The 26,282-nt window shown below is 37.4% G+C and overlaps 1 protein-coding gene and 1 long non-coding RNA gene across 6 annotated transcripts; both read left to right on the top strand.

Moving 5' to 3' along the window:
• The first annotated feature begins 177 nt into the window (after positions 1-177).
• On the top strand, positions 178-19,235 carry LOC112569090. Of its 5 annotated transcripts, none has more exons than XM_025246759.1 (13): positions 178-999; positions 3,628-3,996; positions 5,743-6,015; positions 7,073-7,363; positions 8,301-8,435; positions 10,213-10,231; positions 11,100-11,152; positions 11,394-11,582; positions 12,081-12,161; positions 12,320-12,397; positions 13,032-13,087; positions 13,967-14,160; positions 18,791-19,235. In XM_025246759.1, the coding sequence occupies exons 1-12, from the start codon at positions 924-926 to the stop codon at positions 14,153-14,155; spliced, it is 1,809 nt and encodes a 602-aa protein (XP_025102544.1). In that variant the 5' UTR covers positions 178-923; the 3' UTR covers positions 14,156-14,160; positions 18,791-19,235. The 5 variants fall into 5 exon arrangements, with proteins under 5 accessions (XP_025102544.1, XP_025102546.1, XP_025102548.1 ...); XM_025246761.1 differs by lacking the exon at positions 18,791-19,235 and having other exon boundaries at positions 181-323; positions 887-999; positions 13,967-15,001; XM_025246763.1 differs by lacking the exon at positions 18,791-19,235 and having other exon boundaries at positions 186-323; positions 982-999; positions 3,800-3,996; positions 13,967-15,001.
• Positions 19,236-22,436: 3,201 nt separating this feature from the next.
• On the top strand, positions 22,437-23,657 carry LOC112568420. The gene is made up of 3 exons (XR_003100089.1): positions 22,437-22,694; positions 22,972-23,069; positions 23,358-23,657. It is a non-coding gene; the product is annotated as an uncharacterized LOC112568420 (long non-coding RNA).
• The last annotated feature ends 2,625 nt before the right edge of the window (positions 23,658-26,282 follow it).

Genomic DNA, 26,282 nt, shown 5'->3' with positions numbered 1-26,282 from the left:
CATATTTTTTCGTGAGTGTGATTATACGGCATATAAATCATACTTTTTCATTATTATATATGACTACTAAAATTAAGTCAACTTTTACTTGATCTCTCAAATGTTAGAACAGGCTTTCCCCTATAATTAGGCGTATCCTTCCTCGTTTCTAACCTCTTTCTGTTTCACTGGTTCTCTTATCATTGAAAGTATGACTAGTCAACCTATGTGACAGAAAATGCGAGTGAGGACTAACATAACTTGAAATTTAGCTCTACTGAACGATCTAGTGATGGAAACAATTACTTTGATGTGAAAGTTGCAAGATCTTCAGAAGCCACTAGGTAAACACGATGTTTAGATAATGCGTTATAGGTAAACATCGTAGGATATGTATGTAAAACTGTAAACAATTATAACCCTGACATTAAGGTGTTTCAATTCACTATAAATAGTAATAATAAAAAAATTGTAGGAATCAATTATAATCTAAAATGACTGACGAGGCCATAATCAAAAACAACCTACTTCGATACTTACAGAAAGGCTGTCTACTTAATCTGTTCACTACTCGAAAAAATCATTCTAGCCTGTAGAACTAGAGCAAATATAGTAAAAATATGTATGAAGCAAAGAAAAAAAAGATTGTGTATCTGACGGTGCAAAGAAGCATAGAGACCACGCATTCTATTTCTCTTTATCTGTCTTGTAACAGTGTTCTTACATTCTTAGAATAAAAGAAGTACAGTACAGAATATTTTATAGCTCGTAGATTCTTAGTCTACAATGACCAGAATGTGATTATTCTGCAATAAAATATACACGGAAACTGAAAATTATGATAGCTAAATCTGTGGGAGATCTTTGGCATCCTGAGATAATTTTCCGGTTATAACTTCACTGACAGTGGTGTACAATAACTAGACCTTAATAAGAACTTCGCAATGAACACGCTTATAAAGGTTTCCTGTACATTTGTGGTTCTTCTCACGCTGACGAAAGGAGTGCTTTTGCTGACATGTAAGTAGTGACTATTACTTTCTAATCTTCCTTCCAAATTTTTTCATTACAGGTTCTAATAAAGAAAATTTTGCTAATCATTAAAGCAGTTAATCTTATAAAAGATAATTTACTTAGTTCAAGACATTAAGTGTGTGAGTATGCGATTTACATATTTTGTATTTATTATTATTGTTGTCAATATTTCTCTATCGTTATTATAATTATTGTTATCATTATTATCGGTAATAATGTGCGGTATGGTTTCTGTCAATATTATTTATCTAAACAGTGATGAGACATTGCACTGTTGTTATGGAACATCATAAATGATAGGACAGTGATGAGAACAAAGATCCATCTTTTATGCCTGTAATGTAATATATGAATGGTACTTCTTAAAACAGTTCCACGATGTTGTGTAGGACACATGAACATGGCATACATCCCACACATTGTTAGTCCTGTTTTCGATTTTGTCCTTTGCACATTGACTTTTTGCGCTTTTCTTCTTTGACCAACTCGTGCTTAGGTCATGAGGGTGAAATGATCTTGCTGCTGCTACAAACAGGTTCTGATGAAATACTTCTCTTCCTGATTGTGTAATTTCTAATGAGCGCTCTGCTCTTGCTATCATTTGTCTGTACTCAAGCTATCTCCTTTTATTTAGGATTGAATTTCTGATTCATCTGCGTAAAATACAGTGAGCGTTGTTCACCGCTATGTCTAACAAATCGAAAAATATTCGACAGTAGTACTTCCCCTTTCACCTTCGATCAACTTTATATGTAATCATTTTCTTATCTATGATGTCTACCTCACCACAAGTTTGTTGTAGGCAACGACAATTTCAGGACAAGGCACAACTGATCTGTTGTCCATCCACTTAAATCAGGTAACATCCTTTGGTGACAACATGAGGCTTTCTCCACTTTTCATATCATTGTCTTTCTTGAGATTTCTCGGCATGTATTTCCTATCAGAATGCACAAGTATATTTTCTTTTCCTGTGACTTTCTTTGAAGCAAATGCATATTGAAGAAATTATTAATAGTAACTTTACAACACGAATTCTCAAGTAGTTTAGTAAGCATAGCAACCTCTCTCTTCCCACGTCCATATTCAATTTCAGTTTTTTTTCCCTGTCTATAATCGCAACTGATAGAGGTACCTGGTCTTCGAATCACACCTTCACCATACCTTTATTGCTTTGTTTTTTTATGTATACCTTAATGATGTTGTTTGAGTTTTATCATGTCTTAATTAGCTAAGTGTTGTTTGCTTGGGTGTCGTGCATTTTGAAAGCATTGATTTAATAAGTGATCGGAGGCCGAATTTGGAAAGCCCTATCAAAGTTGGGATCTGTTCTAGGAAAAGCATCTTCAGAATTTGTTTGGAAAGTGTAAGGTATTCATTATCATTTCAAAGCGTTTCCTAAGTATCACATCAGAAACATATGACAATGAAGATCCGGTTCGGTGGACCAGCAGTTTGTTAAGGGAAGAACCACATGATATCCCATTACAAAATTTATTCCCAAGAATGAATAGATTATGTTTCTTGAGCATTAATTTGGAAAGGAATCCCCTTGTGCTACATGTACAATTCATTTTGATCAACAACAAAAGCTATCAAACCAGCAAAATCGAAGGATTTTAGAAATATCTCAAAGACATTTGATTCTTGATTTCGTTGAGCATTTATTGTTGCAGCTATCGAAAATAAACGAAGGATAAGAAGCAACACTCAAGTTCTCTTGTGGTCTGTAGGGACATATATGCCTTATACAAATTTGCTGCTCTAAGTTTGTTTCAATCAAATTTTTGTTCCATTTAAAATCATGAGACAAATCTGTTTCTTGGTCTTCAAAAGGTGAAGTCATGATTTTCTTTACAGTGTTTATATTTTTAATTAAAATATATCTACTCCTTTATGGCTATTCCACAGCCTCTGTATTACATAATCTCTATAGGCATACGATGCAAAAGATTTTGCGAAATGTAAAATTGTTTATTATTGGAAAAGGACACAATTACAATATAACTTGCGTAATAGTTTCAGCGTGCGTTTCCCTACTTTATGCTCTGCGTCGTCCAAGAATAAAGAAATAATAAAAGTGGAACAAATCTCTTACACACTGAAGAACAGTTGAAGAGACAACCATTAAATGTCATCGAACAATGGCAATTAGCGCACGAGGCTGGATATGCGTTTGAAATACATGACTTCATACGAAAAAAAACATTATCAGTAAAGGTTAGGTACCAATCGGGGTAAAAACTAGGGAGGAAAAGCTTAAAGTTATATACCAGCATTGACTGGTCATTGACATAGTCATAACGCAAAAGTCACGGACATACATGCATGGCTTGATCTCCATGACCCAAGTCACTGCTACCAATGCTTTATAACTTGCCTTTCATTTAAACTCCGGGAACTGACGCTTGATGACAATATTCCTTCATATACACAGGCGCCAATTTTTCCTTTAATAGCCTGCTGCGAAACTGTTTTGTCATCCCTGCTGTTTCGATTTTGGGGAATTCGCACACAAAAATCTTTTAAAAATTTACCCCTTTACATTCACTAAAACATTCCAGATATTCTTTCCAAATTTTTACATTTTTTGAAACGTTTTCATTCTTTCAGGTCAGTTTTCTAACTTTAGTGAAAGCCTGAGTAAAGAAGAAAATAGTTCTATCAATATCAACTACACCATCAACGTTACGGCAAGTCCTGATGTTACAGACACTTTTTACGCTGACTATCAGGTTTGTGAAGGAAACTCTTTGAGTAATCCATGTATATTTGCTTACAAAAGAGACTTTATCAGCGAGAACTTGAGTCAAGAGAAAGGAGTCACCTGCTACTGGGAGCAACGACACGTGAGCAGCTCTGTGGTGGCTTTAGACATCTACATCTCTCAGGTCGTCACCAGGTCACTGAGTGCGATGATAGTCTCCACTGGCAGAGGTGAACTTCCCAAACCTACCCGACTGATACGTGTTGAGGTGTTGTGTAAGTAATAATAAAAGTTTGACTACATTGTTTAAAATGTTTTTATATTAGTGCGACTTTCAGTAAGTACAAAGAAGCAGTAATAAGAATTATATACATATGTTTGATTGGTATATACTCTATATTTGTAATGTATTAAGTGTAATGTTCAATATCACTTAAAGTACTTTCTATTTTAAAGGTTAACAAGGACAGTCGGTTGTTCTGTTAATTCTGCTAGTCTGGATACTACTAATTATTTATACAAATGTCATTGCAACTACAACTCACTAGCGCACACAAACAGGCGCACTTGTATATTTATTACTAAAATAATCTGAAAAAAGACATTTTTTTCGGAAAAGTCTTAAACAGTTAAATAATAAACATACATTAAAAGACAACTTTAATTCATATTTGAACACATTTTTGAAACTATTTGGCTAAGAAAACAAATGATTCTTTGTACATAAATTTGACCCTATTAGTTTTCATTTAATAATATTACTTACAACTTACACCAACTTCGTGAGTTCTTCTGCAATGCACTGAGTGAAAGGCTAGTCCACTTATGGAAATTTTCTTACCTTCTCTTCTGTTGTCTTGTCCTACATACTGGTACTGTGCCTTGCTGAATTATATTGTAAGGCTGGCTTTGATATTTACATGTGCTTGTATCATTTCGTATGTTTTTATCTTCGTCAGGAAGTTATTTTGTAATTTTTTATTTAAAATTTAGTTTTCTTAACAAAAAAGATGATCCTTTAATCGCATTGCACCTCCATGGACTATTTACCGTCTGCTATTAAAGCTTACAACATTTAGGAAGACGTAGATAACCAGAGACTCATTAGTCAGATGCTAGAGAGAAAAAAGAGCATTTTATTTCAGATGTGTTTTAGGTTTGTGAGCGTTGTTATTGTCTGCGTTGTTTTTGAGGTATTGTTTATCCTTTTTATGAAAGTCTATGTATTTAAAATCTAAAATAATTTATATCTAGATTCGTGCTCTTAGTTTTCATATCCATATAAATTCTGTTAGTTTTACGTCTTATGTTTCAGCTTTTGATTTTATACTATTCCTTGTCACTAGTATGTGAACGATTAATACTACTACTACTGATTTATTAATAAAGAAGAAGAATAAACAACATTTGACTTATATAGCACCCACGCTTATAAGCAGAGTGCTTTTATTGCTTTAGCCAAGAACGAGACATGAACGACATACGAAGGATGGAAAGTAAAGCAACAGCATATATGACTAATGAAACATAACTAACGAAAGATAAATAAAAAAATGCAAAGAAGAATCGAGCAATGAGACCCAAGGATGTCGTGATTCTGGAGACAAAGACAAGTAGGGAAGTTTGAAGATGAGCTAGCATTGTGTGGACTGTTGTTATGAGTAATGCTTATGAAACCTGTCATTTGTGCATCACATTTATATACATGCTTTCGTTACAGTGCTTAAGACGCATTTGACATTCATTTCTAAATTAACAATAATTAATCAAAAGTACAAGTAACACGAAACTACACAACAAATAGTACATACATCGACACATTATCAAAACATTACCTGTAATAGTAAATCGTCATAGAAATCACCCAAACAGTTTTACACTTATAAGAATCTAGACAAGGTGTGTCGTTGGCGAAAATTCCATGCATCTGACATTTATTAAACAGATAAAAGGAGGCATAAATGATCACAACATATTGCTGTGTTATTATTTTTCCCTCTGTAGTGTTCGTGTGTGTGCAGACCCACCCAATGTCAAGAATCTGACTGTGGACGGGCGCGATAATGTCATCATCGATGAGGGCCAGGTGGTCAATGTTTCCTGCTTATTTGAGAAGGGCAATCCCCCAGGTGTCTTCTATTTGCTGGATAAACATGGAGATAATCTGAATGCCTCTAGTTCTGAAGGACAACTTAGCTACTCTCTTACTGCCCGGTGTGAAGATGACTGGCCAGTCGTCAGGTGTGAAGGCAACGGGTCGCAACATAATATGTCCGTGACAATCCTCGTCAAGTGTAAGTAAACAAACTTCAATGTTTACACGTATCTTACACATTAATGTGATACTTTTATTTGCTCCTTCATATGGGCATGCAAGCGTGTGCGATCCCGTTTATGTGCAAAGCTTGTGAACATGGTTTTGAAGAGGGCATGCCTTTGTGTGTGTGTTAGATTTTGTTCTTATTGCGAGGTTCTGGTTTTTTGTTTTGTGTCTGTGTTTATTACTGAGTGTGAATTTCTTTCTCTAAACTGTAAACTGTATGGCCGTTGGTTTGTTTTTTTTTTTGTAAAAATTAAAAAAAGCTGGACTCCAAGGGACTATATGATCACAGAGTTTATCACCAAGAGATTTCCAGGGTAGACATACGCCCTACTTAGGAGTTGCTTAAAATGTCTAAACCTTCAGCAAAACAGTGTGTTTATGCAAGGAGGCAGAGAGGTGACAAGATTTGCAAACACAGAAAACATGCTAGTGAGCTGCAATAGTGTGGTATGACCGTTGCGATAAAAGTGTGGCCTGTTTCGATATTTGTTTATTTAATATTTGTCGTTCTTTGTTGACTAATGTCTATAATTATATTGTCACTTTGGGCAGGGACCGCCCTATGTAAAACGATCGTTGTTTAAATTTAATGAAAGTATACGAACGTGGTGCCTGTGTGATGTGATAATTATCAAAATTTTCTAGTTAATATTTTATGTAATCAGTAAACATGGAAAGAAATTTTAAGAGATGTGCTTGAAGATCACTATTATTGGTAAGTAATATTCTCACCAAGAAAATTATTGAAAGACGTGATTTTACAATATCAAGAATACTTTCAATACATTAGACTTAAAACTTCAGAAAAAACTGCTAACAAAAACTGCAAATATGTTTAATAGATTTTTGGGGGGCAACAAAGATTTTAATGTTAAAATGAATTTTTGTTTTTAAGAAAAGCTTACACCTTAAACACATTTTAGAATGAAACGATCCTTATTGGTTCATACTTTTGGCACACATTTCATTATGCTTAAAATACGTAGGAACCTAACTTCTAAGAAAGTTTCTTCTTTTAATTGCCCCAGGTCGTCCTCAGTTTGTTGACAAGTCAACGAAAACTGTTGATCCTGGAGTTGACACTGTAAAGTTTGGTGTCAAGGCTCACACCACAGCAGTCAATAGATGCCTCTTGACATCTCTCACTTTACAACATAACAACACGAAGGAAGTGAACTGCATCCTTACTGGGGATCCACCTGACCTAGTCCTGAGTCTTCAGCTCGAGAGAGATGACAGTTTCCATGGAAACTGGACATTGACACTAAGCAATGACTGGGGTTCTTCCAACACAACTGTCATTGTATCAGATAAGTCAAGTAATCACAGTTTTTAAAAAATATTAATTACTGAATGGATAATTTGTGGCCAGTTGTTTAAGTTCCCGAAATAGATTTTAGACGTGTAATAAAATTATACTTGTATATTTGCTTTGTCGTGCAATTTCGTGATGTGGGCGGTTAAGAGGCACAGTTAGCAACTATAAGCAAAAACATAACCACTGCTATATATAATGATACCAGAAATGGTACTTGAGCAATGCTATATACAAAACCCCAAAGTGCAAAATAAAATCATACGAGTGTATACACTTTTGACTGCAACGATATGTCCACAGTCAAGAACACATTGGTATCATCCCAAAAAAATGGATTTCACTTCTTATTTATTAGTGGTGAAAATGTGCGTTTGTGTTGTGTGGTGGTAGGAAATGTCCATTTTTTTCTAAATAGTACAATCTATGGCATTCTGGAAGCACCAAAGGATATATATAAAGAACCAAATGCGTAATCTGTTTCAAGTATTCGTAAGACATCCTTTTCTTAAAAGTGTTAGAACAAACTTGCAATATAAACGTTTTTGGTTCAGTATGCTATTCTTGTATTTTCTAAATAATAATATTTTATCATCATCATCATCATCAATCATTTATCAATCATCATTTATCAATCATCATCCATCCATCCATCATCAATCAATCATCAATCATCATCAATCATCACCATTATCATCATCATCACCATCATTTTTTGAAAGATGATAAACGCTGTATTTTCATATTTACTGTAGTTTTCTATTAACTCGAGGTGGGTAGTTATTTCTGTTTTATTTTTGTGTCTTTTTACTACGATCACATTGGCATAATATAGTGTGATGTGATGTATGAACATTGAATAAAACCTACTTGTAAGCTATTAATGACAATGTACACGAAGATTGTTCACATCAGGAAATATAATTATTTTGTTGTTTCAGCGCTAGAGCAATCGCCAGCATTAACTTCAGAGAAGACAATAAACATCATACTCGTGTGCGGCATTGTGGCTGCTGTTGTTTTGATCACTGTTGCTGGTTCTCTTGCAATTAAAAAGGTCACAGAGAAGAGATATGGTAAGACTTTTTAAAAGTAGTGGTAGGAAAAAAAGTTATTGCTGTCTCTCTCTTTCTCTTCAAACATCGCGATGTTATTTGTGTCTAATTTCAATAATATTTTTTCCAAAAAAGTAACACAGTCCAATTTACCAGATGGTGAAACTCGGGTATTTTTCTGTATTCTAGACACATTGATTACACAGAACTACTATATGTAAAACACGTCTAAACCGTTATTAATGGTTTTAAACTACAATATATGATTGATTTTATGGTGATGATTACGCTAACGACGATGATAACTGCAAAGACGACATTGACAGATATTATCTTAAAAATAGCTTACCACTTTCACAAATGCTAACTGTCCAGAAGATTGGTTATCATATGTTGTTCAAAATGTCTATTTATAACTACTAAGAATAAGAACACTTGCAGTGAGAAGCGTTACTCTAAAGTTTTCACCAACACGAACAATGATTAACATATATTTTTGGATTCGAGTTTAGATAATAATTACTTACCTCATTAATTTAGGAAAAACCAGAAACCATTTCACCCTGATAACAGGTTTCATTTGTACATCCTTCATCCTTCATTAAGTTCAGGGACTTAGGTCTGGTTAAACCAAGACTACTCTACCCAAGACCTTTAGACTGATTAAAGGTCATAAGATGAGGAATAGAAAAAAATTACTTTGTGTCCGGTTGATAGATGACAATTACCTTAAAGGTTCACTTAGACGTCCTTGTGTGCATGTGTGGCCCTTGACTGCCTAATTCTTCCCTGAGCTGTTCTAATTTATGTTGTGTTATGAAGTTTTCTAATTTAATTTCATTGGCTTCGATGGGTCATCAGTCACTAGCTCCACCCTAGAAGAAAGAAGAAATTTTTTTCGCTCTTTAAGAGCAAACCAATAGAAATAGGTTTCGATCTGCAAGATGTTACAGTCTTAATGATTGATCGTTAGGATGGAATATAGAATCCAGTCTTCCTAAAACTATTAACCGCCTGCTGTTATAAACATATTAACATCACATCTATTATTCCTTCAGGCTAAGATAGAAAAAAAAAACATTTTTAAAGCAATTTTTTGAAGGCGGTCGACGAACTTCTCCCGTCTGATGGGTGGCACAGAGAGGAAGGAAACACTAGTAGACTCGGTTAGTCATTACTTACCAAGGTATTCTTGAGGCAAGACCGTGAAGACGATGGCAGTATAGTGGGCAAATATTGTAATCAATGCAACCAATGAAGCTCGAGGAGGAGGGTGTGGTATTATCCGCTTTTCCCCTTTTGAGGAGAATACAAACGGCATTTTTGAAGGTTGTGCAGTTGGCAGTTAGAGAAGTTTAAAAATAGAGGGTTGCATTTATCCAACCAAGACAACACAAAAACAGATGCGAGACTTTTGGTGTCAGAAGCTTACAGTTTGGGTCGGATGTGACAGATCCTTAGAAACCCGAGAAAGGTTGACTTACAGAATGTATTGTTAACCTAAATGAAACTTTCCGTCTAGATATTAGAAATGGTATTAAAAAGTCCCAAGGTGGTGTTTAGGTTCTGCCTTTTGCATACAGGCATATGGTACAAAGGCCGTATAAAGGTATTTTATTTTGGGATTATTGTATGATCTGTTCCACATTATTCACAATTGTACTGCTCTTGTTCTCAGATCTTTAGTAGATAATTTAATTTCATATATAAATTGTTTATCGATTAAGAGACCTGATTGTGTTTAGTTTTATTCTGATATTGCTTTGCGTTTGTGTTTCCAATGGAATGTGGCCAACAGGATCAGTGGAGACAAATAGGTATGTATTTTTTATGACTTTATACACTCATTCACGACATAAGGACTTACTTGAATGATTGCTGAATTAATGAATGCTCCCGATAGCTTCTATCTGCTGCATGACTTTCTTGCTTGCCCATTGTCTGGCTGGACAGGTACATGTGGACAGGTAGATCATCCCCTAACGCACTATCCCCTAGGTAAAGGCACTATGATTCGACTGACCGTCTTGATTTGTTTATAAGGTTTGTAAAACGAGTTTCTGTAAAGTATCTCCATCTCATTTAAATCTTTAAAAAGACTTTTATCGATTTCCTTCGGACATTCAAGCAATATTGTCATTTTCCACGCATGCGTAATACCTTAATTAGCATGAGGTGCTTCCTTCCTCTTCTACCTACGGGGAGAGACAAATGAAAAACGCCATAAATTTTATGCCATAAATAATCTTTTACTATTATTGCTGGGTTCACTTGTATTCTAAACCCACATGCTTGTGAACTGCGAATTATAAAAATGATCACAAAGATTTATTTATAGATGAAGTACACATCATATAATTCACATAGTATACAGAATAATGTGCTGATTATCAGTTTTGAGTACTAATATTATTATTTCGGAAAAAGATGGCATCCTGAACGGAATTCAATAAAATGCTTTTTAATCTGATTAAGATTACACAAAACGTTTGTAAATAAGTCTTTGTTATGTGTCATTCAAAGTTGTAGACATCTTTGATTAATTGCTAATATTAATATTAATAATAAAATTTACAGTTCATCTCTAAATCTTATGCAATTAATAGGAAAAACCTTTTTTTTATTAAAAGCAATATCTATATTTGTACTCTTTGACCATATAATTTCTTTTTAATCAAACTGTAGACATACAGTTGGAAACGATAGATCAAATGAAAATCGACGAGGAAGTTGTTCAAGTAAGTGATTACAAACTATATTATCAGGACTATCTTTATTACATTAATTTAGTCCATATTTTTTATTTTAAATTTTGTTTTTTGTATTGTTTTCTTAAATAAAAGAAAAAAGAAAAAAAGAGAGTTTTAAGACAGAAGTAGAATTATTTCCTAATCTTACAAAGCTACAATCGTTCTTAGGACTTCTTTCAGTCTGCAGGATATTTATTCTTTTAAAACAGAATATCCCTTTTCTCTGTAGGTATGATTGTCAATGATGTGTATGAAACGAGTGGAGCTGTTAACAACAACAACCACGCCATCCACACGAGCAGTCCTCATACACGAGACCCTCTTTCTCCACTGACCATGTCGGAGATGCCAGCTCGCCCTCCACGCTCACAGCACGCGCAGACACGAGTCACTGCTGCTGATGTTCATAATATTTCTCGTAAGCTATCATAGGATATTTATTGTCACTTTGGCTTCAGTAGGACTTTAATGAATCAGTTTGATGTAACTTTCAAATGAATGCATAGGATATCTTGGAAGAAAAGCCTTTCATCTATAAAAAGAATATAGATAATAATCATAGCTGGTCCTCCTTTATTGCCTTTGTTGTTGTTAGTAAAAAAGTAATGAACATGTCTACCTTAAGCCACAGTGCCCTTGCTTTCTTTGACATATCTCTGTTGTGTTTGGCCTTTCTTTCATTAACAATTCTGACATGTCTATATTAAGCCACAAACCTTCTTTTTCAGATATATGTATATTCAGTCTCAGATAAACATGCGGGACTCCGTGGATAAAAGCATGGGTGGAAGGAAAACGACACAGAAAAATAAAAACTTAAGAAAGGGGTTATAGTAGCAGTAAAGAAATTCTTTGTCTGTTGACAATGACAAAAGCATGGTCGGATCTCATGGGATTTTTTTTGGCTATTTCTCAGGTAACGCATCATTGGGAGCAGAAGAGAATACCTACGTGTCTGCACCTGAGGTTCGAGAGAAAAAACGATTGAAAAAACAAGGTGAGACAAGCAGAACAATGTTCATTTCAAACTTTGTATTAAACTTGACAAACGTTAATAGTCTGGTTTTCCGCTTTACCAGTCTAGCTCAATGAGCTTGAAGCAGAAATAAGGTAACATATAATATTACAATAAGAAAAACTCTTTTTGGTTGTCAGTTGGAGCTGATGACTCACAAGGCGACACCTATGTTTCGGCAAGAGACGTTCGCAAAGAAAAGAAGAGAGCAAAAAAAGGTTAGTGTCAAATATTAGAGCGAATAATGTCAGAGCCAATAAAAAAGAAAAAAAGACGGACGGACGGGTGCACGTGCTACTGGGCGGGAAAATGAATGAATGAAGCAGTGTGCAGGCGGACGAGGTAACAGACGGGTTGACAGAGAGACAGTAAGGACATAGTTGACTTTTGAATAACGGCTTCATGGTGAACAACTTTCTTGTTTTCTTCTGTGAAATAAGAGTCTGTTCTGTGCAACAGCCACTTGCACTTGCCACCAACTCAGCTTGATTTAAAGAAGGAACCAGGAAATATTTCCTAGCGTCAACACTTGATAATCCGTGTTTAGACTAGGATCATGGCCAATGAGGGTTTAAGAGTTCAGAGTGTATTCGCTATTTTGTATGTAATAAAACGACACATCAATGTCATCATCATCAACATCATCATTGTCTTCATTCTTCTTTCTGTTCATAGCTGTGTTTGAAAATGCTAACGATCGAACCTGACATGGCCAGTAAATAATAAATAAATACAGAATATAGATATGGCATTCTAGAATGGCCAAAATCATTTGTAGAAGTTGAGGAGTTATTTAAGTGATGCTTGCTGTATTATAATATATATTTCAGCATTTATTTTAATGTTTTGCAGAATGCAAGGCACCTCTTGCCAAAGTCAGCGATGAAGCCCAAACAACGATGTCAGTGGTGAGCATGCAGTGAATTCCATTGCGAATGAGATTATGAGGTCTCGGGCATGATTAGCTTTCTATCAGGACTTTTGGTCAGGGTTTAATGAAGTATATCCCTAACATTAAGCGTTGTAACGTTCGTTTCATTTCGAAGTCGTAGTCAAAGCCGCCATCAAGACACTACTTAGACTTTAACCTTTACTCGCACAAAATTGAAACAGTGACTCACTCATCTCTTCTTGCTGCAAGAATTGAAGGAATATTTAACTTCCTTGTGAGCAAAACTTTCTGCAGAACACGAGGAGTGCTCTTCAAGTATTTTTATTTATATTTAACAGAGAATGAGTATTTCTGAGAATACATGACATTAAGTGAAAACCCTAAATGCATCTCAAAATAGTGATTTCTTGAAATGGGAAAGGACGCTGGCATTGGCAATGAGTCCAAAAGATGCTACTCCCATAATTGACCCTCTCTTGGTTAAGTACCACAGCACATTCCACTTACTGAAAAACAACAGGGAGTGGGAATAGAATAATATGAAGTCTCCAATGAAAATTGGTTAGTTCATCGAGTTCATCGACGATTGAAATCTGGCTAAAATTGTAAATGTAGTGGTGGACTATTTATGAGCGCTACGCTGTTTTCACTCAGTTTCACTCAATATTCATACGTCTACTTACCCACTATTTACTTATCCTCGCTCACACCTTCACTTCTTCACGCATGCATTCCCTTACATCGGGCATACATCTATTTGTATTAATTTAGATACTTGTCACTAGGACAAATATCTGTGCTTCATCTCTTTTTGTAGTCAACCATTGTTATTCAGTCGGGCAGAGAAATATGGATTTTACGATAACGAATTATTTGATTTATATTCATGTAACAGGAGAAGCCATCCGGAAGTAGAAACGCTGATGGACTAATTTACGGAGACCTAGACTTTACAACCACAAGTTCTCCCAAGGACATCATCGGCTCCACAACAAAAACTGAATACGCCGACATCAAAGATACCGCCATCGTCCCCCCGCCCCGAAGCTACCAACAGAAAATAAACAGACCAAAGAAAGAGTAAAGGAGGTATTACTAAATAATGAACGGGATGGAAAGGAAAGAGGACTTCACGATAAAATAGTCGTGATAAATATTTTGTTTTTGTTTACCTTGTGCTTAGAAAACAACAATCCCAATTACTAGTACAAAACAGATTAGGGTCTGATTACACTCCGCACGATTACAGCAGTAAAAGAACCTCCAATACCTTCTCTATTAATCTCACATTAACAGGATTTAATGAATGTAAAGTGTAATGGTTACAAGAATCCTTCAATATGTCCTGGTTGTATATTTTGTTTGTATTATCTCTCTCTGTGTTCCCTCTCTTTCTCATTTATCTCTCCAGCTTTTTTGCTTATGTCTGTCAAACAAGCGAGCATACACATATGTAGTTGCAGCTTTATACATGTAACGAAGGAAGTACACGCACACAAACACAAGTCAAAATGTTAAATTTGTCCACAGTTCAAGTTTTTCCCGCTCCTTTCTTGCAACTGGGTTTCGATTACTAAGCTAGAATCACAAGAGTGAACTTGGACATTGTCAGTACGTGTCGTGTCATGGTCCAAATTCTGTAATGAGCTAACTCTTGACATTAATTAATAGTGTAGCACTAAGGGAGATAAGCATTTACCAAAAATTGTAATTCACTCCAGCCAAGTGCACAAGCTGTTCATATCCGGAGTGAACTATCTCATGACCCAAGGTATTCAATGTATCATGTGTCGAGTTTCTGTCAGTCAGTTGATAATGTGTAATACAAGTAGACAATTATATACATATATGTATAATAAATGATAGAATGTTCTTGCTTGCTTTAATTCTAGTGAGCATAGTTTTGGGCACAATGAGTACTTATGGCTAAAGTCAGGTCAGGTCAGTCCCATGCCCGGTCCGGGCGTAGGGGGGACCGTCCGGCAGCAGCAACAGACAGAATTTTCCACCCGGTCCTGTCTTGAGCAGATGAGAGCAGGTCTGGCATCTCGCGTTCGGTCCATTCTTTAATGTTGGTGACCCAGCTTTTCCTCGGACGACCACGACGACGGCTCCCTTCGAGGGTTCCTTGTAGGATCGTCTTGGACAGGGTGTTGTGGCGGGTGACGTGACCGAACCAGGCGAGCTTGCGCCGCTTCACTGTTGCCAGAAGGGGCTCATGTGGGCCCACGAGGGAGGTTACGGTGCTCCGTACGTATGCGTTGGTCTTGTGTTCGCGGTACGAGATGCGGAGCAGCTTTCTCAAGCACTTGTTTCAAAGGCCTGGAGCTTCTTTTCCGTTGCGGCAAGCAGCGTCCAAGTCTCGCAGCCGTAGAGTAGGATTGACACTACGAGGGACTTGTACAGCCTGTGCTTGGTACTGAAGCTGATTGAGTTGCTTCGCCAGATCCTATCCAGCCTGGACATTGCGGGATGTTGCCATACCAATCCTGATACGGATCTCTGCTGTACAGCAACCATCTCTAGTCAGGGTGGCACCCAAATACTTGAAGCTGTTGACCTCCTCCAGTTTCTGGCCGTTCATGACGATGTTGCTGCTGCTGTCGGTGGTGGAAATAATCATTACTTTGCTTTTTTCTGAGCTTATTTCCATGCCATAGGCCCCGCTCGCCTGGAGAGTCTGTCCGTCAAATCCTGAAGTTCGTTGTTACTGCCTGCCATGAGGTCAATGTCATCTGCAAAGCGGAGGTTGCACAGGGGTCTGCCACCAATGGAGATTGAGGTAAGGTGGTTGTGGAGGTGTCTTGCATGATTTTTTCAAGGAAGATGTTAAAAAGGATGGGAGAGAGTAGGCACCCTTGACGGACCCCGATCGTCATCGCGAAGAACTCGCCTAGTTGGTTGTTGAGTAGTACCGCGCTGGAGGCGTTCTTGTAGAGTGCTGCTACCATCTGGATCAGTCCCTCCTCTATGTTGAATGATCTCATGACCTGCCAGAGTCCATCGTGCCAGACACGATCAAAAGCTTTTTTGAAATCGATGAAGTTATGGTATAGTTCACGTTGATGCTCCAGGTGTTTTTCTATCATAACACGGCAGTTAAAGATCTGTTCTACCGTGCTTCTTCCAGCCCTGAAGCCAGCCTGTTCTTCTGCCAGCAGTTCCTCTGCAATAGGTTTTAAGCGGTTGAGGATGATTCTGAGCATTACTTTGCTTGGGTGACTTATCAGACTGATGGTTCTGTAGTTCTGGCACTGCCTCAGGTTCCCTTTCTTAGGGAGTGGGATGATGATAGACTGAGCCCATTCTTTTGGCCATTTCTTTTCTTCCCATATCTTTTGACACAGTGTGGTGAAGGCCTTGGTTGTTGCGTCTCCTCCATGCTTCAGCAGCTCAGCAGGTACGTTGTCCACACCAGGTGACTTTCCTCCCTTCAGACTGTGCATAGCTTCTCTCACCTCATCAGTGAGGACTGGCAGGTCTTCAGCCTCTCTTGTCCCAGTCTGGTGATGCTGGAGAATGCTGGTGTCTGGCTCGATCTTGTAGTTGTACAAGTCTTGGCAATATTCAGTCCAACGACTTAGTACAGCAGCGTTTTCCGTAAGGAGCTGTCCGGCGCTGTCTTCGATGACTGTGGCTGGTCGCTGCTGAGTCTTGGTGAGGGCCTTCAGTGTTTCATATGCCTTCTTGCTGTCTCCGCTTGCCATGCCTATTTCCACGCTGCAAACACTGGTCTTCGATCCAATCTTCTTTTGCCTCCTTCATCCTTGTTCTGATCTGCTGGTTGACAAGTCTGTACTTGTCTGCTGACGTCGGGTCTCGACCTCTCCCTCTCTTCAAGGCTCTCCTTTCGTCGCAAAGATCAAGGATGTCGTCTGTCACCCAGGGTTGTTTGCGCTTCCTCTGCTTCCCCAGCACTTCGTCTGCAGTAGAGAGTAGCACCTCTTTGATACTTCCAGCAAGGGCGTCTATGTCGCAGGGCTGCAAATTTGCCCCCCACCTGGGCCTGGAAGATCCTCTCTGTGTCCGGATCTTTGAGCTTCTCAAGGTTGAATCGGATGCGAGGGCTCTTATTGTTGTCACGTCTCAACTTCAGTTTCAACTTGAGGCTAGTGAGGACGAGGTTGTGGTCGCTGCCTATGTCAGCGCCAGGAAAGGACCTCGTTTGTGCTTTGTTGATGCTTGATTTGAAACGCTGAGGCAGCAAGATGAAGTCAATCTGGTTATGGACCAGACCTCCCGGCGAATGCCACGTTACAGTTCTTGACTTCTTGTGCGGGTGGAGGGTATTGGCAATGGTGAGACGGTGACTCTGAGCGAATTCTAGTAGCCGTAGGCCTCTTGCGTTGGTGTTGCCCAGGCCAAACTTGCCGACTGTTCCTGCCCATTGTTGGTAAGCGTCAGGGCCGATCGTAGCATTCCAGTCGCCAAGGACAAGCAAGATGTCTTTCTTCGGAGTTTCCTTGATGATGTTGTCCAGCTCCTCGTAGAATTCCTCAACCTCTTCATCTTCGTGTTCTGATGTTGGGGCGTACACTTGTATAATGGTGATGTTGTGCGGTCGAGCAGAGATTCGGATGGAGATAAGTCTGCTAGAGACTGGAGTGCAGCTGATGACAGTTCCAGCCACCTCCTTCCTGACAATGAAAGCGACACCACGTTCATGCTTGATTTCGTCTCCGCTGAACCAGAGCTTGTGGCCTTCATCTGTAGTTGACTCCCCGAAACCAGTCCATCGGACTTCCGCAAGTCCCACTATGTCCCAGCGGTAACGCTGTAACTCGTGTGTGAGTTCTTTCACTTTGCCGCATTGAAAGAGTGTGCGAACATTCCATGTTCCGAAAGTAGTCCCTTGTGTAGGCAGCTTAATTGTAGACTTGGGTGTAGACTTGGTTCCAGTATCACACTTGTCGCCCCCTCCCTGGAGACCACCAGAGGGGTGCGCGGTCGTTGGTGATCCGGGCCTCGACCGATCCGGCATGTTGCTTCTATTCTGTTTTGCTACCATAAGTCCTTAAGTATGTCCACTAAAACACTTGCCATTCCCACATTAGTCATCGTTGTATATTTACACTGCTGATGATCAGTCAAAAGTTCGTGACTACACGTCATGCATTGGACACAAATCTTGCCAAATACTGGAATGGATTCCTACATCATGGTCTCCTCTGGAAAATATCCACAATCAAGCCTTGTCTCCATATTACAATACCTGACTAATCTGCTCATGTTATTTACGATCCTTATTCGCATAAAGTGTACATCTTGTTACATTATACATCTCTATTTTTTACTCAGTGTACATATTTGATACACGGTTCTGCTGATTAATAGCAATTTCCATATGTCGCTCAACGGCTGTTGTAAATAGTTCGTAGGAATGGATTTTCGTATGAGCTTTGTAGTTTCTCTCAGAAAACCCTCCACATATACCTCATTAGTGATTGTGCAACATGTGACCCACACGTGCTGCAGTTCACGGCACGTCACGTGACACATGTTGATTGTTATTGAGATTTTGTCTGACTATTCTCCAACCTCACTATGGCCATTTACATTCACACTTTACATAAACTGATCTTATTCTTTTTTTATGTTTCGATTATTATAACATTTTTTTTCTTTTACTTATAGTGAAACATATTTCGTTTACAGATTATTTTTTATAATGACCATCACTTCAACAGCTGCTTACAACATTTCTTCTGTTATACTACAGCAAACAGGAACTACAAGATTAAACACAAGTTCAGTGTAGAGTGGGCTTCTTGTATTCGGATCCTGTGTAGGACAAGTTGTCCTCTATCTACAAGAAGCAGCTGTGTGGTGGGCTGACTGCCAGGCCCTGCTACATCCTTGCCTCTAAAGATTCACACAGTGGCCATCATTGAGCCTTGTGCTGATAAAATTCATACAAGTCTCTTGTGTACATATATCCAGTAGCTGGTGGTCTGAATTTCTTATCGTTTTCTCCCCTCTTCAACGTTTGTTAAGCTATAAAATGCGTTGATTTATTATTATTGTATAGATGCATATGTAAGTCAAAAGGGAACAAGCAGAATGAAATGTGTTGCTTGGCTGGACGTACTTGTTGATCGCAGCTCCCTGTGAATAAAGATACAGGGTTTAGAATTCTTTTTGAAACATCAAATCACATTAAAGCATCTGAATTATATATTCCTCATTGCTTTTGTTCAGGGTGTGTCAGGTACCGAGTCCACTTTAACTTATGGCTTTATAAACCTTTATAGAAGATGTGTAGGGCATTTTGTCCCACTACTGAAAGTGGGCTCAAACACCCACAATACACCTTAGGTACATTAACACCCACATTTAACAGGCATCACTTGCACCTTATAATTATTTACACACTCACAACACAAAAACAGACACGTGATAAATTACTTGTTTCTAAATGGCTAAACGATGTCTTCACATTAGACATTAGTGTATAAGACAAATCCTTAGAGCTCTAAAGGCACGACTAATGCTTTCCTTATTAAACTAAGATAATATGATACTAGGATTGCAAGTGTTAAGATTACAGGAATCCTTGAAGAAGTGTGTCCTGATTGTAAGGATTTAACACCTCGTGCGTATTTCTCTTTCCGTCTCATCTGTCTCTCCATTTATTTATCCCTAACAAGCATTCATATACGCGCTAACAACTTACACAAAAGTACACTCACTCTAACAACATGTCAGAAATGGCTAAATATCCAAAAATCTCATCAAATTTTCTAGCAAAAATGTTCAAGTTCTATGGAGCATATTTTGATTCTCAATAATTATTTATGACTAAAGTATGTGCACTAAAGCTTTTGTCCCTGCCTTATTACTCAACATTGAGTATTTACACTGCTGATGGTCAGCCACAGGTTTGTGACTACATGTCATGCAGACGACACAAATCGAAAGCAAAACTGAAATGGATTCCTACATCAGCTTTCTATTTAGTCTGTGCTGGAAAATATCCAGAATCAAACATGTGGTATCCACATCCTCTACCCTAGTCATGTTATTTACAATCTTAACTCACATCAACTGTACATCGTGTAACATTAAGCATCTCTCTGTGTTTACTTTGTTTACATATTTGATACCAGGTTGAGGTGATCAATAGAGTTTTCCAGATGTCGCCCAACGGCTGATGTATATAATTCGTAGCCATAGATTTTTGCATCAGTTTTTTTTAATTTATCTCATGAAAACCTCCACATGTACCTCGTAACCCTGTAATGACTGTGCAGCATGTGACCACACGTGCTACAGCTCACGTCACGTGACTGCTTTTGTACACACTTGTTGACATCCTCTTTGACTATACGCCAACAACGCAAAAGCTCTTTACTTTCATAAAATAACTCGAAAATTTACATTTACTGATTATATTTTATCTTTTGATTTGATTACTGTCACTTTCTTCTTTTTAGACATATCTGGTTTGCAGATGATATTTTCTAATGACCAGAACTTCAACAGCTGCTTTCATCATTTATCCTCTACGACTGCGGCGAACGAGTGACTACAAGGTTAAGTGGTCAGGCTGGCTGTCTTGTATTCAGATCCCGTCTAGGACACGTTGACCTTACAAGAGGCAGTTGTTTACTGGGCAAACTGCCAGATCCCGTTATATATCCTCGTCTGTAACGGGTTGCACAGAGACTATCTTTGAATCGATCACGGCTGGCCTTCAGACAAGTCTCTTGTGTACATACTTCCAGCAGCTGATCGTCTGCTTCTTCCTCCAGCCCTTGTCCAACAGCAAAATGCGCTGCTTTATTATTATTGTTATTATTATTAAAGATGATATGTAAGTTAATAGAGAACAAGAGCAATGGTATTTAATTGTTGCTTTGTGGGAAGTATCCATCGCAAATCCCAGTGAATAAAGATACAGATTTAGAATTATTATTTTAACTTTAAACCACATTAAAGCATCCGATACCTATAATCCTTATTGTTTTTGTTCATGTTCCAGCGTGAATTTAATTTATAACTTTATGGAATGTACATTCTTTCGACCCTGTTTATTTATTGCTGTAATGCATGGTGGTATATTTAAACACACGGAATAAATACGCCAGCACACGCACCAAACACAAAGCAACACACAGTCACACACACACCAGGAAAGTATTTGTGACTAAGGTTCACAGATATCCCAGCCCACGCACTGATCCCTTAATAATCCTGACCAGATGTGGCCATCATGTTGGCGGTTTTCACAAAACTGAGAATTTCTCGGAAGAAGCGATGCACACAATAACCCACATATGGTGATTTGCCTCCACTCCCCGTCAGGTTTTTGGCGCTTCACCAGGCCACATCTCCTCCAGGAATACTTTACCACAAAAAGCTGTTTTCTTCTCATCAGGCAACGAGTTTCAAGAAAGACCTACCTTCCCTTAACTTGTAATTGTTTACAGTCCCATCCCATAGGGCCAGTATTTGTATGCTACCGTGTTTACTCGTAAATAAGAGCAGGTTTTATATTATTTTTTGTCCAAAGAAAGAAATGGGTCTGTTGGGCTGATGATCTTGACTAGTGGTGGAGAAGGACTGGTATCACGAACATCATTACAAATCATTTTAGGGCTTTTGTTTGGATTATGTCTTATTTTTGTGCAAACCTCGTAATTCATAGTTCTTCTCAGATTAATTGACAGTACGGGGAAAATAATTTTGTCTATGCAAATGACTAATCATAGGAATATAAAAGTCGTCCACCTAAACGGAAATTCCTACCATCCTAAAAGTTTCAATGTATAAACAATCCTACAAGTTAATGAAAATATTTTTTTCGAGACGAACCCCTTTGAATCCTACACGAAGCTATTTCAAATACGACACTTAAGTTATTGGTTTTTAATTTTGTGTTTGTTTTTCCTTTTTACTGACATTAGTCAGAGACAGTTTGCCTAACAGACTCATCATCACTCAGGCCATTTGGTGCAAGGTATTGCTAGAGGTGGAAGTAGCTCTGACCTTAAGTTTCCTGTCACAATCTGTGTAATTTCCTCCTCATCATGTGTGTAGTTTCACTTCCCTTTTACGGTGATGACATGATACAAGCTGCATGTAGGTCCTGCTACAGTCAAACAGAGAAAATCCGCTATCACGTGACTGAAAAAAATGATTCTAATAAAATTTATTGCGGGGTATGACGCTTGGGTTATTTTCAGTAAGGAAGTTTGATTGGCTCTGATTAGTTAATTTTTCAGTCAATCAAACGTAACGGTGTTTTAGTCATACATAAATTAAAAATGAAGTAGAATAAACTTCTAGTAAAAGCAGCTCAGGCCTATTTACTGACTCAAAAGGGAATGTCCAAAGAGTAGAATTACACAGTTCTGTCACAAGAGCTTAAGCTCCTTCATTATCTTTAGAGACGAGTGCTTATCGCTTCCAGACAGGCTGTCTCTCCATTCCGGCACAGTGATTACAAATATCAGTGAGATGTTCATCTCTCTTCTCATCTCAAAAGCCAGTGAAAAGTCTTCCGGAGAACCGGTCAACCTGTCTTCGGGCTTAATCTCAGACTGGTCATCGTCTGCCAAGCAACAGCTTTCGATAGCCGAGGTCAGATAGAAAGAAAAAATATCTTGGCACAAAACATTGAGGTAGGAAATACCCTAATGTAACAGCAGATGTAAGTTGTGATAAGCTGTTTCCAAAACTTTTCCTACGCAAAATAGTATATATATACTGTCTTAAATAGTATTACTATGGTAAATCACCACTCTTAAGAATTCACTTAATTTCAACACTGTACTAAAAATAAAAAAAAAAACACAATTAAAGGTATAATAAGTCTTGTCTTTCGTTTCCTTTCAAAAAGAGCTTAGTCTTATTTAGGTCTCACCTTGTAAATTATTGTTTCTGTGTTATTTCCTACAGATGCTGAAAATGATGGAGAGGCAGTGTGGACAATATTCTTCATCTATATCCTACATGGAGGGCAAAGTCAAGTTATTTAAAAGAAATAAACTCTAGTGGTAATTAATACTTAATAATAATAACTTGGATTTTGCAAAATTAACTTAAATCAAGTTGTTCAAGCTGAAAATACAAAACATGAAGGCATTTAAAACAATCTGAACAATGAGGTCAGTCAATTGAGTTCCTTTATTTTGCTTTATCTTTTAAGAACTGCTTTGACTCTGCAAAAATTACATTATAAGAGTGTAACATAACATTTACTGTAAGGGATAACATGAATAGACCATGCGTAAACATCATGGAGTTAAAACATTACTTTTAATCCTCCAATGATTTTTTGGCAGAAAATACAGACAACAGATGCAGCGTTAAGTTTGATGGACAGTGCATCAGGAGGAAACATGATACATTATGATTAAAACTACCAACTACCAAACTTACTTTGAAACAGGTTATTGAACTTGCATCAGGCATACCTTTTTAGAAAAAGAAAATAGTATAGTCAGTAGAAATGTGTCCTGTGCAGAAAAATTGAGAACAAGAGGACAGGCAAATCTGAAATCTTTAAATTTTCAATAAAAATAAATTCACAATGCTTGATTTAGAAGTTTGTTTTGTTGTTTTATGTATAAATTTTCTAGTAAATAATTATTAACTTTTAAATCAGAATGATCAGTGGTTGATGTGTTCCTAGTGGAGACACTCTGGTCCACCTCATCCTGATCCCCACACTGTGTTGACACAATCACATTCTCTCGTCCTAAGGGAGATAATTTAATAACTCTGTTACACAAGCGCAAACTTCATTCAGCATATGACCTGTAATCACATCTTTATTTATATCAGTGGTATGTGCTGGAAAATAAATTTTAGTCATTGCTAATAAAATATTTTTAGAATGTTTTGACATCTTAGGTCAAAGGCAGGAGACACTGAATCCATCCTTTTTCTTGTTTCAGAAGGTGTGTGAATGGTGACTACAGGAATTTTACTGCGAGTCTTCAAAGGACTACACATACGAGGTAACACTGCCCAAGAACTTTTGTATATTTGTAAACATGACAGCAAGATGTGTGACCTCTGAATAATTCATTCTGCACATACTACATGAGAACACATTTAATGCAATGTTTCTTAGTGTAACTACTTGTTCCACTATACATGTACTCTTCAGTGCTTATCTAATAAGTATTAGCAAATAGTAAAATTTCCTTGAGGATTTCACAGTCTTTCTAAAACAATATTGATCATATTGTACTCTGATACAGACCTAAATGAGCTCAATGTTATTACCTACAGATATAATCTTGAGGGATACATTTTAAAAACAATGAATTATCCTATTTTATCAACAGCATATTTTACACTGACAGGTTGAACCTATGATGTTATCAGTTTACATACAAGAAATGGCTTGTTATTGCTATCCTTTATCTTTTTGTCTTTATGACAAGGAAGGGAGATGTGTGCGGGAGGAAAAAATATTGGATTATGTCAGGCACAACAACAGGTTGCAGCTCAGTGTTTGACCTCGTGCTGATCCTCACATTTACACTGAAACAGATCACCTACAGAAATAAATGTACTCTCATTTCAAGGAAAATATTTTTCTACTTGTTTCACCTCCAGTGTTCTGATATTAATTTTACTGTAGCATTCAAAAGAAGTAATCCTGACAATTACAATTCCAGCAGACCTACAAGCAAAGACAAATATCCCATCCTTTTTGGGGATAAAGAAAATAGTAAAAAATCAAATTAAAAGTATAAAGTGAGACATATAGAGTTAATGATATACACGGATGCTATAAAATACAGCAGGTCAAAGGTTGATGTGCTCCTAGCTAAGATGACATGGTCTACCTCATGCTGAACCATGTGGTAATGGTATTAGCAGCATCAGCAGAAGTAACAGTAGGTAATAATTATAGTAATAGTCAGTAATAAAGTAGTAATAGCACCATAATTTCCTCTGTCACAAAACAGCTTTAAGTGCTGGATTCACAAAAAAATATTAATGGTTTCTGTATTACTTGTTATTACTATTATTATTTCTGATAGCTAGAGTCATAACTTCTTTTCCCTGTGTGATATTTGTGTTTGCAGACAAGCTTACAGATGAAACTGATGGCAGCATGTATTACATGGACAGGATGTGACTTATCACAGTAATAAACTCTTTATACCAGGCTGAATTAACTTCAGCACTGCCAGCAAGACTTCTGTTTTCACCACAGGCAGTTCCCATAAAGAGTTGCAGCACCTTGGATTTTGTTTACTTAAAATTGTTTTGATAAGTTTCACACTGTTTGCTACTAATATTCAGATGTTGCAGTATTTTAGTTTTAAATCTGCATAAACAGATAATGAAATAAAACTTGCTATTAAAAATATATTGGTTCCTAACATTTGGTAAAGAGTGCACAAAGATTTGATTTAAATGTGTCTACTAGCATGACAGAGGCTTTCTATTTCCATGCTTGACAGGAAGATATAAACAGCACAATGATTACTAAGACCAGCAGTTCCCGTATGTGTCAGATTCTATAAAGAGAAACTCCAGTTTCTTAAAAACCACCACCCAGCCTGCAAGAACTCTTGGGTCCCTCATGGGACCTCTTCGGGAAGAAAGTTGGGTCCCTCTCGGGTTTTGGAAGCGGGACCCTAAGGGGACCTCGTAGGGAATTCCCACGGGTTGCCATGTTTTCCCACGAAAGACCCACCACCTTCCCACCAAAAAACCATTGCATACCACCGATCGCCCATGAGAAGTCGTGTTTTCCCATCAAACTCCCAACTCCCACTCCCTCTTGCTGCATTCCTCACCCTTTCTCACTTTTACTTACACTGGTACACAGGCTTGCACACCATGAAGAAAACATTCAACAGCTTTTCAAAATCTCGTTTCCTCACAACACATAAATAGTAGGCAAGAGATATCATTAAACAATTTTATTATTTACACCAAAAAAACTATTTTAACAGTTTACATTATTTAAAGCATTAAAATTGTTTTTTGAACATAAGCATTCATCCAATTATTTACATAAAATTGCAGTCAATAATTTTTTACCCCATGAAAGTTATTTTTGAAATAATTATTTATAACATAAAGTCAAACAATTTACATAAAAGATAGAAAAATATGACACCAAAAATCGATCCATGAGTGGTGGAATCCCTGTAGAAGAAAAGAAAAAAGTTACAATGCATTTACATATTTTGATTTTTGCTATGTAAGTAGAACTAACTCTCACATAGATGAAAGCT

The sequence above is a fragment of the Pomacea canaliculata genome, linkage group LG7, assembly GCF_003073045.1.
Source record: "Pomacea canaliculata isolate SZHN2017 linkage group LG7, ASM307304v1, whole genome shotgun sequence".
NCBI lineage: Eukaryota > Metazoa > Mollusca > Gastropoda > Architaenioglossa > Ampullariidae > Pomacea > Pomacea canaliculata.
The sequence above is the reverse complement of the archived record's forward strand: the minus strand, read 5'-3'. Positions and strand labels throughout refer to the sequence as shown.